This window comes from Tasmannia lanceolata, unplaced genomic scaffold (assembly GCF_043159265.1).
Source record: "Tasmannia lanceolata isolate RefF3 unplaced genomic scaffold, GAP_Taslan_0.1 ptg000003l, whole genome shotgun sequence".
In the NCBI taxonomy this organism is placed as follows: Eukaryota; Viridiplantae; Streptophyta; class Magnoliopsida; order Canellales; family Winteraceae; genus Tasmannia; species Tasmannia lanceolata.
In genome coordinates, this window is record NW_027518680.1 from 53,490,001 (window position 1) to 53,505,060 (window position 15,060).

Consider the following 15,060-nt stretch of genomic DNA (forward strand, 5'->3'; position numbering starts at 1 on the left):
TTGAATAGTGGAAAACCATATGGGAATGCTACCGTTGTTTTGGTTACATTTTCAATTCCCTTTTACATGTGAACCGTTGTGGTGAATGGGTCCATTATATTGACATATTGATCTTGCAAAGTTTTGGGTTTTTTTTTTGTTGAGAAATTTAGTTAATCAATGTTTTGGTTATTTTAATATTTTTGTTTTTTGTGTTTAGAATTTCCCAATTCTTTTAATAACACTTGAAATTTTATTGAATTTTGAGTAATTATCTGGTAAGATTTTCCTCAAATTCCAACCACACAGAAATAGTTTTGAGGCATAGGTACCAAAAGAGTAACCCATTTTTCATGTGACTTTTTGGTCTTGTATGCATGTCTACTTTTTGAACATGGATAGAATGCTTATATCTGAGCTATTTGGAATTATATTCACTTTGATGAAAAATGTGCAGCTACTTATCAACTGAAAATTTTAGCTGAGAGTTGCTGATTAAGTGCCTCTTTGAAAACCACCAGAATCGCCCTTTATAGGCAACTAAGATTGCTTAAAGTTAATCTTATTTGTAAATGAGAAATTAAGTTCAATTTGGATGCCATTAACTAAGGGAGACAGAATGCTCTCTATAATCATTTATATACTAAATTATATGCAAATGGTTTTTAGTGGTATCCAAAGAGGCCTTTAGGTTTTCTTGTGCTACATTGCTGATTTTAAATTGCAAATATTCCATTAAACTCACCAAATAATAAAGAAAAATGAAATGTAATGAAATTTTTACCTGGAGCAATGTACCCAATAGTTCCCTTTAATCCAATCATGCTGCTTCGATCTTCAGAGGAGTTGCCAATGACTCTTGAAAGGAACCTGGCTAACCCAAAATCGCCTAAGTGAGCATTCATGTCTTCATCAAGAAGAATGTTACTTGGCTTTAGATCACAATGAGTGATCGGTATATGGCAATGATGGTGAAGATATTCCAGTGCAGAAGCTATGTCAACTGCAATGTTTAGCCTCTTAGAGAAGTTTAGACTTCTCAATTGATGTTAGCCATCTACTTCTGGGTGCAACCACTTTTCTAAACTCCCATTTGGCATGAACTCAAACACGAGAGCTTTGAAATCATTACCTCCAAAATCAATACTTGAGCAAGAAGTTAAGATCTTAATAAGATTTCGATGGCGAATGTTTCTTAGTGCTTCGCATTCATCCATGAAACTCTTAGCAGCTCCATGTAATTGAAGGTTGAGTACCTTCACAGCAACAACACTTTCATCTCGCCCAAGAATTCCCTTATACACCGATCCATAACTTCCCACGCTTATCAAATTGGCCGAAGAGAACCCATCTGTTGCTTTAAAGAGCTCTGAGTAAGAAACTTGTAAATAGTGACCCTCATTTGCAGAAGTGGAAGAGGGCTTTTTCCTTGACTTTCTTGTCTAGTAGAGAGCAGCAATGACGCATAGTAAGGAAACCAAGCATAAAACCGAACTTACGATTGGGATGAGTACTCTGGAAACAAAAGATTTGCCTCGTTTCTCATTAGGTTGGATGGGGCATGCAGGCAACTTTAATTCTGGGATACTACCACATAGGTCGTGGTTTCCGATGACTGAAAAAGCACTTGCATTTTTAAAGATCCCTTGTTTTGGTACTTCACCCTCGAGATTATTAAAAGACAAGTTTATATATTCCAAAAATTGAAACCCCTCAAGGTATTTTGGAATCTTCCTGGAGAAATTATTGAATGAAAGATCAACATCTTCAATAGCTGTTAGAGCATTCAAAAAAGGAGGAATGGTTCCTTGGAAGGAGTTACCCTCCATATGAAGTATGAGCAAGCTCCTACAATTCCCAAGTGTACTTGGGATCTCACCTAACAGTTTGTTCCAAGAAATATCCAATACCCCTAGATTATTCAAGCTACCCACTTCCGATGGGAGGGAGCCTGTCAAAAAATTTTGAGACAAGTTAAGTCCTATTGACAAAGAGGAAATGATGATAAATTGTTTTGGTATGGTACCATGAAGGCTATTATGAGCAAATGACAATATTAGTAGACTTTGACAGTTTCCAAGAGTTGAAGGTATGCTTCCTTGTAGGTGGTTTTCTTGTAGAAAGAGAGAGATTAATCCAGTAGCGTTGCCTACGGAGGATGGAATTTGCCCTGACAAATTATTTGTTGCCAGGTCCAGTAGTTGAAGGCTCTGAAGCTTCCCAATTGAAGTGGGAATCATACCCGCGATGAAAGTTTCACGGATAGATAAAACCAGTAAGTTGAAGAGATTCCCAATTTCACTAGGGAGGCTGCCAAAAATTTGGTTTCGGCCTAATGATATCCTAAGCATGTCAGTCGAGAGATTGACTACGGAACTAGGAAAGGTGCCCCAAAAATGATTTTCGTCTAGAACCAATTCATTTAGATTCATACAATTGGTCAAAGAAGTGATAAAATTCAAGTCATCAGATTTGCCACTTCCGAGCTGATTACCCCACATCAAGAGGCTGCGTAGATTCTTTAAGCTTCCAAGATATTCAGGCACTGGTCCGCGAAAGTAGTTAAGTGATAAGTCGAGAATTTCTAGCTGCGAAGCATTAGACAATGACACTGGAAAGCGTCCTGTAAATTGGTTGCCTCCTAAAAGTAGTGCATCAAGATTAGGAAGTGAGAGCCCTACGCCGAGTGGAAACCTCCCGCGTAGTTCGTTTTGGGTCAATGCAATTGTCTCTATAGAAGAGTGATTATAAAGAGAGGAAGGAACCGTGCCCGATAGTTCATTTGCAGAAAGAGAGAAGGATATTAGGCTCTCAATTCGGCCAATTTCATCCGGAATGCTTCCTTTCAAATGATTTTGAAGTAGATAAATATCGATTAGAGATGAAAGGTTCCCCAGTGAGCGTGGAATGCTTCCTATCAGATCATTTCGACCTAGATGCAGCCAGAGGAGCTTCGGTAGAGTGCTAAGCTGGACAGGAATTTTCCCAGTCAGATTGTTGTTGTCTAAATCAATGACATGGAGGTGGGTACATAGGGTGAGATTGGCTAGAATTTCCCCTTCAAAGAAATTGTTACTCATATTAATATATCGCAGTCTGAATAGACGGCCAATTTCTTGGGGTATTTGGCCCTTGAAGCTGTTTTCTTGGAGGTTGAATTCCCTAAGGAAGGTGAGGTTGGATATGGCTGGAGATATGGAACCAGCCAATTTCTTCCCACTAAGGTCCAATAAAATGACCCTTTGATGTCGGCGACCACATGTGACGCCTTCCCACTGGCAGAAATGAAGAGTATGGTTCCACGAACTCAAGGCTCCAACAGGATCGCTGCTTATCCCATTCTTGAAGGTGATCAACGCAATCCGGTGTCACTCGTTTCCAAGTAAAGAGGAAGATTCCAATGGTAATACATTCATGAAAAAGAAGAGATATGCATAGAGGATGAACAAACAAACCACACAGTGACGCGTACCTGGAAGTTTCATTGAGTTGGAGCTGTTCTTGTTCTGAACAATTACAGAATTTCTCTCTCTTTATTTCATTTCATCTCACTACCTTTCAATGATATATATACATAAAAGGTACATGCATTGCATCATTATCTCCACTAGTCATAGGTTTTTTTCTTGACTTGAGTTGCCTGACTCAAGTCATAGAGTGCTGTACACGTTATGTTATCAACCTCATAAATTGGATTAAAGAGTCTAGGTTTCTTCTCATTGTGGGATGAGGAAACAGTAAGATAACCCTTCTAACATACTGGAAATTCGGACTTCCACACACATATCAATTTGCTCTATTAGGAGAAAAGAATATAAAGTGAGACAAACTCATTAGCATATGCAGAAAATTATTAGACTGAGTGGTTGTGTGTATTTGTGTGAGAGGCAATATCAATAGCCTATTCTAAAACCAAAAATATATCCTACGGCAAAGGAGTTTTTCACAAAGTCGTAGAGCTATCTTAACTCTCATTTGAAATTAAGATAGCTTTACGACTTTGTGGCTAGTGAATGGATGGGGAGGCAACATTAAGGACCAACTCTAAAACCAAAAATATATCTCACGGCAATGGAATTTTGGGCTAGTGAATGGATGGGGAAGCAATATCAACCACCAACTCTAAAACCAAAAATATAGCTCACGGCAATGGAGCTCTTCACAAAGTCTTGAAGCTATCTAAATTCTCATTTGAAATTAAGATAGCTTTAGGACTTTGTGGCGAGTGAATGGATCGGGTCTTCTCTATTGGCATTGAATGGATGGCTAGTGACTTTGAGGTAGACATTGTTGATGTTTACTTGTGGGATGACGACTCTTATCGTGAGCTCGCTTACGCTATATTAATAAATTTCATTACCTTTAAGAAGGGGGGGGGGGGGGGGGGGGGGGGGGGGGGGCGCTATCCAAGGATTACGGCAAAGGTTTCTACATGTTAAGTATTTTTAGGTCAAGGTTTATTCTATAAAATCTAGGTTTTATCTTCTAAATCTTGGATTTTACCACCCTTAATTGTAAAATCCATGTATCCAAACGCCCTTGTTGCGATTGCAAGAAGAACATTTCCAATGGAAAAAAATTTCTTGAGCAATTTTTTTAGAGGGAAATTGTATTTAGAGGGACTTACAATTTCCCTCTAAATAAAATTTGAATAGGGCTGGCTCCACGGGCAGATCCAGGGATATACTTTCGGGGGGCAGAAAATGGTTATTATAGCATGTTGGGACCAATAATTTTGCACTTCAAGTTTTGGTAGGTGAGGCTCACCATCTCCCCCTAAACAATGCGTAAGTTGGAGCCCACATTTTACACCTCACATTTCGATGTAGTGGGGCCCACTAATTACACCTCATGTTCTAATGGGTGGGACCCACTATATTTATATATATATATATGAGGAAAGTGAAGCTATATATATATATATATAGAGAGAGAGAGAGAGAGAGAGAGAAAGAATTGTTGGTGTGCTTAAGCTCACTATTTTTTTGGTGCACTTAAGTTGTTATAACGCCTCACATTCGTTTAAATGTTTGGGTCCCGCTTAAGCACACCAATGGGAGGCGTTATAACAACTTAAGCGCACCAAAAAAATGGTGCGCTTAAGCTCACCAACAGTTTTCTCATATATATATATATATATATATATATATATATATATATATAGAGCATGCATTTGCTGCGCTCGAGCACAGAAACAGGGTGGGGCCACATTTTGGGTGAAATCCAAAGCATTCATTTGATGGGCCCTTTCATGGGTAGGGTGTCCACCAAAAATCAGCTCCATTGGATCACCTTAGTGTCCATTTGTGGGGCAAAAAATGGACAGATTTGTGGACAAACAGTATCTGTCCATTTTTGGCCCTACAAATGGACACCCTAAGGTGATCCAATGGAGCTGATTTTTTGTAGGCCCCCATCCATGATGGGGCCTTCCAAATGAATGCTTAGAATCACCCCCCCCCCCCCCCCGAAAGACCCCACGCCCCTGTTTCTGTGCTCGAGCGCAGCAACCCTTTTCTCATATATATATATATATATAGGAAAAGGATTGTGAGCTTGAGCGTTCCAATCAAATGGGGCGCTTGAGCTCTCAAACCCATGTGGCCCACATTGTTAGGATGATCCAAAGCATTCATTTGAAAGGCCCTTACATAGATAGGGTGTGTACCAAAAATCAGCTCCATAGGACCATCCTAATCCATCCATTTGTGGAGGTCAAAATGGACAGACCACAAATCTGCCCATTTTTGCCCTCCACTTGTGGAGGGGTTAGGGGTTAGGATGATTCAATGGAGCTGATTTTTGGTACACACTCTATCTATGATAGGGCCTTGCAAATGAATGGTTTGGATCATCACAGAAATTGTGGGACCCATGTGATTGGTGCACTCAAGCGCACCATTTGATGTTAGAGCTCAAGCGCACAAACACATTCCTCATATATATATATATATATATATATATATATCATGTTCTACACCGAATAATGATTTCCATAGGATGATACTAAGCCTCCAATCTAACGAGCAATCCATTATAGATTGGAGGGTTAGTATCATCCTTTGGAGATGATTTACATGGTGCAACCTATTTATGTTGTGGCCAAACAAATGAATACTTTGGTTCATCCTAAGAGTGAGCCCACCGTTTTTTTTTTTTTTTTTTACTTTATGTGCAGATAACATATAAAATCTCATAATTGCTTAGCTAAGGTGAAATTCCCATAGGGTTTTTTAGCTACACTTAGAGAGAGAGAGAGAGAGAGAGTCTAAAAAACCTATTATATAAGGATTTTACACGAAGAATTGCTTACTAAACGTATGGAAAATCCAGATTTTTAGGGGCAACTTTAAAAAAATTGCTAACAGACTTGAAAAAAATCTCTAATTTGAACGGGCAACACTAATTTCAAGGGGGCAACTTTTAAGAAAAATGGGTATCTAAAGGTATTAATTTGGAAAAATCAAGATTTTAAGGGGGCAATTGCCCCCTCTTGACCCCCCTAGATCCGCCCATGGTTGGCTCCAATTATCTTTTTGGTGTATAAGAAAAGTAGGAAAGCTTAGAAATGTTTTTCCTTTCAAAAAATTTCCCCAAAATTCTTGCCATCCAAACAGGCCGAGTCTAAGCAAATCGAGCTTAATCAATAAGCTATGTAGATCTTATTAAAAACTATAACCTAATCATGTATTAAAACTTAAATGTCAATACGGTGTTGAAGGTGAAACTAATAAGAGTTTTGTGAACAATTGTGTAGGTCATCTGGTTACATGACATCATTCAATGCAAAATGCCAGAGAGAAAAGAATGAGGATTTCACAGTACTTACTCTCTCTAAAGAGGAAAAGTATGGTAGTCTTCTAACCACGGCGACCATAAACATGGCGTATGCATTCCAGTGTTTGGAGCTAGTCAAATTGAGGAGAGAAAATGAGATGATGATGGATCAAATATCAAGGGTGGTACCTTTGTGGTACCACCTTTCTGTGTGTTCATACGGCCCTCCATCATATAAAAACTCGTAAGATTGGCAGGAAAACTGTAAATAAAATCGTGCTTTTATGCATATTGACTTCAAGAACTTGTTGAACATGTAAAACCAATGGTTTGAAGGGCTTACAGTTGGAATCAAAGCCACTAGTCGGTGGTTAGGGAGTAAAATGATTTCCAGGTGATAATTTTTTTTTAAAAAAAAAAGCAGTTTTTACCGGTAAACCAATCACCACTGTAAATACCCAAAAACCTCCGAACGAAAATTTGTTTTTCCCTTTGGGGGAGGGGTGTTTTTGTCCCTCTTGTGTTTTATTTAATTAGGGCTTCTCAAAGAAAGCCTATAGATACATCTCTTGGGAGTTAATTAAAAGCCTAAACACGTTTTCTAGAGCCCTAAGAGAAGATTTTCGTGTGGGAAGAGAAGAGAACCAAGCTTTGGGAATCAGAGAGTGAAAATCGAGGTAAGAATTATGTTCTTTATCGATTTATGTTTTAGAAACCCTAAATCAATGACCTTATGATTTTGAAAGATGAAAGTAAAGGTTTTGATTTTATTTAAGATGTGCCTTACGACTGATCTCGGGTTCCTTAAGATTCGCTTGGTTATGGAATCCCTAATGAGTCCAAGATTGGATCGTTTTGGTTTTTAGAGAAGTTAGTCTTGAAGGATTGAACCTAAAAGTTTAGATTATTTTTACAATAATTATATGTGTCGAATTCGAGCATAAAATTAGATTAGATGGATTCCTCTCGTCGATACGAATCCACTGGATCTGACTACGCGTGAATCGGAGCTAAAACGAGAAAATTATGGGTTGTATAAGTTTTGGTAAAATCGGGGACGAATCTGGAATTATCAAAAGAATTTGTGAAACTTTGAAAATTCATAACTTCTTCGTTTCTTGTCCATGTTTTACGCTCTTATACTCTACGGATATGCCGGAAACGTGTAATTTCTGTTAAAAATAGTTTCAAAATTTTTTTGAGACTCTATAATGATAATAATTCCAAGATACTAAAAAGAACCTTAGGAAGGTTTACCAATTCTTTTCCGATGGGGCACCAAAGGGTGTCTTGTGTCAGTAGAATGATATATATGCCTGATAAGATTGAAATTAATGATGAAACTCATGGAGAATCTTCATACTCTTGATTGTAGGTGATTATGAAAAGGAAAATAGTTAGATATTAAGGTACGTAATAACGTTCTACTTTGGGTGAACCGTTAACCCATTCTCTTTGATAACATATGTTATTGTTTGTGTACCTTCGATTTGTACCTATACAATTTCGGTTATCGCTTTAGTCTTGCATGCTATTCTTATTACCCTATGGACCATTTAATTTCAGTTTCGTTATGATATTGTTTCGATATAGACTCTTTGGCTTTGTACCGATATGGATTGCTTTGATTTTTGCCTTTGCCACGATATTGTTGATTTTACCTATAAAGTGAACTTTTGATACCCTTATGGACCCTTTTGCTGAGCTTTGTCTCTCGTCCTTATGAACTCTTTAATACCATCTGTTTGGACTCATATTGCTTTTGTCACCGCCATTACTTTGGTTATCCTAGTTCATTACGAACATTTGATATGACACCTGAACCTTTGGAAAATATATGTTTTGGACTCTGGACTTTGGATCTGTTATCTGGACACTTTGGAGGAGGCTTGGGTTATTTCTAGACCCTGCCATATGAGGGTAAATCAATTGGCAACTCTGGACCCACCATGGGGGTAGTACACTGGAATTTCTGGCCCGTTAGTGGGATAAAACGCTGGCCCTGTCGACTTGTATCTGAACTTTGAGGAACTAGTTCGGACACCGTGGACGGTCGGTGTAAGCAATAACACGACTTCTGGATCATTCCGATGATCTCGAAGTGGAGTTCGCATTTTGGACTTTGTATTCTGAACACCCTTTGGCATTGACTATTGTTCTGATATTTTGGACACCTTTTGGCTTTGGTTTCTGTTTTGATTCTAGCTTTTACTTCTATTTTGATACTAGCTTTGATTATTATTAGATACTATTTAGTTTCGACTGTACCTCCGTTCAGGATTATATTTTGATATGCTCTTTTGATTATCATTATGCCCACTCTTTTTGTTTGAGACTTCAGTATTCAGCTCTGACATTTCTGTTTGACCCTTATTAAGCTTTGGCATGCTTAGACCTACACTTAAAGTAGTGCTTTATTATGTACTGAGCTTTTCAGCTGATTGTGGTTATATTAACATTTTCAGAGTTTGATCCTCGTGAGGTAAACGGGGAAGAAGAAGCTTAGTTTCAGAACCGCAGGAGCTTGGAGATTTTAATTAGCTTATTTGCTTATGTTTTAGACAGTGAGTGTAAACAAATGTGTAAGACTACGTCTATAATTATTTATTTTGATTCATGGGAGAGTTGAAATTTGATTTGGCTATGTTGGGTTCACATTATTTGAGAATTTGATATTTTAGTTATAGAATGCCAGGTTTATTTTTGTTATTGCTTTGTAGCCTTGTATGCTTGTGGGATTTATCTTGCGGGTGTACGGCACTGCCACGTCCTACGCTCAACGTGGGGTTTGGGGCGTGACAGCCACCCAATTGCCACAGCCAACCCGCAACGGCAGCTTGCAAACACGTAAATACCCAAAATGCCCCCAAACGAAAATTCACTTCTCTCTTTTGGGGAGGGGCATTTTTGTTCTCTAGTGTTTTAGTTTAATTAGGACTTCTTAAAGAAAGCCTATAAATACATCTTTTTGGAGTTTAATCAAACCCTAAACTCGTTTTGTTCAGCCCCAAGAGAGGATTTTCATGAGATAGAAAGAGGAGATCTAGTTTTGGAAGAAGAAAGCGAAGAACAAGGTAAGAACTATGTTCTTCTTTGCGTTATGTTAATAGAAACCCTAAAACAAAGATTGGATTAGTGAAAGAATGAGAATTATCGATTTATGAGCTTTGGAATAAGGATTTCTTTATTGATCTAAGATTCTTTGGGGTTGTATCCTTCATCGATTCCCAAAGAACAGAAGATCAGATTGTTGTGGATTTAAGAAATTTAGATTTTGGGAATTTTTAACCTAAAGCTTAGATTATTTTATAATAATCGCATGTATTGATTTGGAGCACGAAATTAGGTTTGATGGATTCCTTTCGTCTTAAGAAATCCATCGGATCCAACTCGCTTATTTTGGAGTTTGAACGAAGAAAATGTGTAATTTTAAAGTTTTGAGGAAATCGAGTAAAAATCAAGAATTCTCACTGAAAAACCCGAACCCGCCAAGTTGTGTGACTTATTTTGGGATGTGGATTCTGAATTCTTTGTTTGGGGCCACTTCTTAGAGCCCCCTGTTGATTTGTATGATCTATGTGAATTAGGTATTAGTCCCTTAGAGTGAATTTGAAAGAGGAAGTGTTCATCATTGGAGGTACATAATTTCGTACCACTTTAGTGATACGATTCGTCATTGAATAATGTCTTTTTTATTACTACTCTCTATTCTCTCTGGAAATATCAAACCTTTGATACCCTTAGACTCTGATCTGGGTCTTGCATGCTTACCTTTATTGATTACAATTTATTGAATTTTGTATTCATTGATAACCTATGATTTTGTATTGAATATGTGACCCTCTCAGATATAAAAACCTTTTGATTATTGTATACCCAAATATTTTTGTAAAGCCTTGTGGAACCAATGTGAGCCACAATCTTTAGAAGTTTGTATGAACCTTTGGACCATTTTGAATATGTGAATACCTTTTGTGGAGGCTTATGGTATATGTGAACTAGAAGGGCCTGCACCAATGGGGGTTGTTCGTTGGCTTTTGGGTCTCGTCAATGCATACTATTCGCTGACCTTGTCGACAAGTATATGAACTTAGAAACTAGTTTCAAACCGTAGGCAGTCGGGTAAAATAACTTGCTTTTTGGGGCTAATCTGATGACCTTGGGGTGTTTTCGTACATTTCTTATCGCTTTCAGTGATCTCTTAAGACTTTGTGACCTCTCTTATTGAGACCTTCTTTGATGTGAAATTTTAAATATGATTTTGTAAGCTTTGCTTCTCAGTTATTGTAATTGTATGAGTTACATCATATGCAGTCTTTACCATCTTCGTTTTCCTATTGACCCTCTCTATGTAGCATGCCTTTGACCCCACTTGTGTGGTGCGTCATTATGAACTGAGCTTTTCCGCTGACTGTGGTTTATCATTTTCAGACTTTGACCCTCGTGGAGGGGACAAGGGAGCGCAGGCGTGACTTGCCGATTTTCAGATTTAGTAGATTCTTTTGATTTCATTAGACAGTGAATATTGTTTAGGCAGTGTTGAGACTATGTTATTTTATTTCATTATTGATTATTGGGGAGAGTGAGAGAAAGATTAAATATTTGGATTATTTTATGAAAGTTTGGACCTGTATTGATGTTATGATATGGATGGTTTTGTTATTTCTTTGTTAGCCTTGTATGCTTGTGAGGTTTCCTTGCAGGTGTAAGGCGTCGTCATGTTCATAAGCCTTATGTGTGCGGCTTGGGGGCGTGACACTACAACTTCAAGGATTTACCAAAGATTTTCGAGGTATTACTCAAGATGTAGGGGTTTGAGAACCGATTGTGTATGAAAATCTACCATCATTGATACCATTTGGATCGACGAAACGCAACCCTTTGGACTGGAGAGATAACAAGAAGTGAAATTCTTGCAAAATACTTAGGAAAGCTTTTTTTTCTTCTTCAACAATAAGCCCCATTACAGATGTTTGCTATACACTATAAATAGATGAATACAAGAGAAAAAACAGCCAAGCTAGTCCACTAACTTGTTTAGGAACTTACGAACTCATAAATAACTTGGTAACTCACAAATGCATTAACTAGCCTAGGACTAACAAACGTGGTTCACTAAAATAGCTGCGACTTTTCAACCACTTGCCAAATTGAGTGTGTAAATACTCATCGGAATCATCATTCAAAGAGATACAACTTTCTAGTTTATGACTTTCTTAAATTCATCCTTTCTAATAGTCCAAAAATGGTCTAGAAAATCGGTCTGCAACATTGTAGCAGGAATGCACCTACATCACTCACACTGCAATTAGTGTTTTAAAGATTAGACATGGCAGCCATGAATGCAAATTATTGAACATGAAATCTATCTATGATGATTGACAAAGGTTGTGATCGTGGAAGAAGAATATTGATGAATCAGGTATTGTTTCTATGATATTACCGAGTCAGGTTTGTAAAATTGAAAAGATGATTGCATCTGATGGGAATAATAACGAGGGATATGAGTTGAAGCCCGAAAAGCATGTAGTTTATAAAAGTGAACAGGAAATGCCATTAGTGGAACAAATAAAGAGAAGCAGGTTTTGCTCACTGAAAATAGCAACCTCGATGCTTAGGTTCAAAATACAATAAGTTCTACTACTAAGGCAGAGAAAGTTCAGGACATGCAGACAACAAATTTTCATGAGGAAAATGATGTTCAAATTGATCATATAAGCCTTGATCAAGGACCGTAGTGAAGGCAAGTGACAAATATATTTGGAAAAATCATGAAACCTAGATTAAATAGTATGAAATGGAGTAGTACATAAAAGACAAAGTAACTTTTCCGCAAAGAGAAAATAGTATAGGCCAAGGTTGTGAATGGGCATTTGCTAATGAAAACAAGAATAAATTGGTAGTTGTTGTGCAAAAAGTCACAAAGGAGAATCAAAACTCTGAGCTTCTTGGAAAGGAGAGGGAAGAAATCTCAATCAAGAGTTTGGAAGTGTTCCGTCTATGATTCACCGGATCAGCCAGTCAGTGCAACCATGTGTGTGTGTGGGTGGGTGGGTGGGGTGGGGGTGTGGAGTGTGTGGAGTGAGGCTTGGTTGGTGAGAGGGTGGTGGAGGGAGGCTCGGCCACCCTTGAGTTTTAGGATGGTTCGGCCACTGTAAGTGGCTCGGCCACTATGAAGGGAAGGGGAGAGGGGGCAGGTAGCAAGAGAAAATCTTTTGTGATAACAGATAATGCCAGAGGGCTCGGTTGGTGAGAGGGTGGTGGACGGAGGCTCGGCCACCCTTGAGTTTTTGGGTGGTTTGGCCACTCTAAGTTGCCGGAAATTCTGCAGGGCTTCCGCGCTGTGTGGAGAAGAAGATCCGGTGCTTGCCGGAAATTGTGCAGGGCTTCCGCATTGTGTGGAGAAGAAGATCCGGCAGTTGTCAAAAATTCTGCAGGACTTCTATGCTATGTGGAAAAGAAGATCAGGCGGTTGCCGAAAATTCTGCAGGGCTTCCGCGCTCTAGTAGGAAACAACCTCGATGTTGCTAAAAATAACCTTCAAGGCTTCTGCACTTCGAAGGAAATGACCTTTCCCGAAGAAAAGGGATTCGAAGGTCACTTGGAAAGATTAGGGTTTTTCCTTAAAAAACAAGTTTTTGAATTTTTTCTACAATTCTAAAGATCAAAAAGGATGTTTTTCTAAGAAATCTCAAGATCAGAGAGTTTTTCTAAAGATTTGAAGGATTTTTGAATAAATTTTGAATGAAACCTTGAAGTTTATTTATAGAGATAGAAATCAAGATATTTTGAGATATTTTTGGAATTCCATGATGGTATTCTGACAAGTGTCCCCACGGAGCAGAATCGAGGGGGCTCGATTTGGGGTCCCCCCAATCGAGCTCCTTTGATTGGGTCCTTTTGGCAGAGCCCAATCTAGGGTTTTTCGGGAGAAATTGGGTGTTTTGTCACCCAGTTTCTTAGCTAGACTTCTCAGATTGAAGTTTTGGCTAACCCTAAGGCCCCGTGGATGACCTGACTCCAGAAAATGTGGTTTCCGAGAGCCGGGTAGGTCTGTTGGTTTCTTTCCAGAGACTTCTGGTGATTCTATGGTTTTTTCTGAAAAAATCAGAATTGTCTGATTTCTTAGCCGGATCAATGGGATAAGTATCGGCTAGTCATGGGGATCCGAAAATGTGTGGGCTTTGATAATGTAAAGGTTCTGGCAGACGAAAAAAGGGTTTTGAGCATTTCCTTAGGTTTCTGGTGGTTCTTGGGTTTTTTTCCTAGAAGAACCAGAAATTGTCCGATGCTTTAGCCGGATCTCTAGGATCAAACATGGACTAGCCTTGGGGCCCCACAAACCTATCGGTCCTAAGAAAATAGGGTTTCAGCAAGCGGATGAGTGGTTTAGGGTATTTTTTAGGAATTAGAGTTCCTTCGGGAGAAAAGCCGAAAGCTTCTGTTAATCAAGTTCTCTTAGGCGGATCTGCTCGAGATCAGGCTGACTAGTGTGTGACCCCGTGGGTGACCCATTATCAGCAGAGAAAACCCCTAATGGAAGTGAATAGGTGGTTTTCATGCTATTTATGAGGTTTCAGGGCTTTGCCGAAAGAAGGCGACAATTTCTATCTACCTGATTCTATTTTACCGGGTCCGCTCGGGACTAATACGACTAACATGTAGCCCTGTAAACTACCTAGTGATGGGACACAAATACGGCGTCACCCCCAGATATCGCCACGTGTCGCCCATGCACAAATAAAGCACAGATCATCATGAAGAAAGGCATGGAAAAATGGCAGGACCATACGATCACGACACGTGTTGTTTTCTCGCCATCCAGGCCTTATCGTCACAAGTTATGGAAGAAAACACCCGGTAAAAACAAGCGCCGGCGAAGCAGGGGAACGGCCCAATCTCGCAAAGGAAGGTTTTCCTTCCATAATGATGAAAAGGCCCGCCCGCCTCCCTTTAAAAGTGAGGGAAGGAAAGAAGGAAAGGATCCGCACATTTTCGGGAGAAGACTTCCCCCATTCCCAGCTCCGCGAAAACAACCTAAAAAAGAGGCAAGGCAACAACAGAGGAGATTAGGAACTCGATCCTACTCTCCCTGTTAGTCCCCTCCGACCCACTCATTCTCACCCAGAAAAGAACCCGCGTTTTGGTCCTGGTAACCCTGATCAAACCCCTTCCTCTTCTCGCTGTCCTTTATATTGATTGGTCGAAGGATCTGACTTGGGTGTCGAAGTGGTCGTCCGAGACCCACCCCGGACCCCCTGACCCCCTTTGTTTGTGATTGCAGACCCCGCGGAGGCCCTCTAC

At 39.2% G+C, this 15,060-nt stretch overlaps 1 protein-coding gene across 1 annotated transcript in view; it reads right to left on the reverse strand.

Annotated features, from left to right (window-relative positions):
- Positions 1-3,597, reverse strand: part of LOC143869905 (receptor kinase-like protein Xa21) — a 5,640-nt gene extending 2,043 nt beyond the window's left edge. Inside the window, exon 1 of the mRNA XM_077376463.1 lies at positions 764-3,597. Coding sequence (XP_077232578.1) covers positions 764-884 — 121 coding nt within the window. The 5' untranslated portion in view covers positions 885-3,597. The remainder of the gene's footprint in view (positions 1-763) is intronic.
- Positions 3,598-15,060: the final 11,463 nt, after the last annotated feature.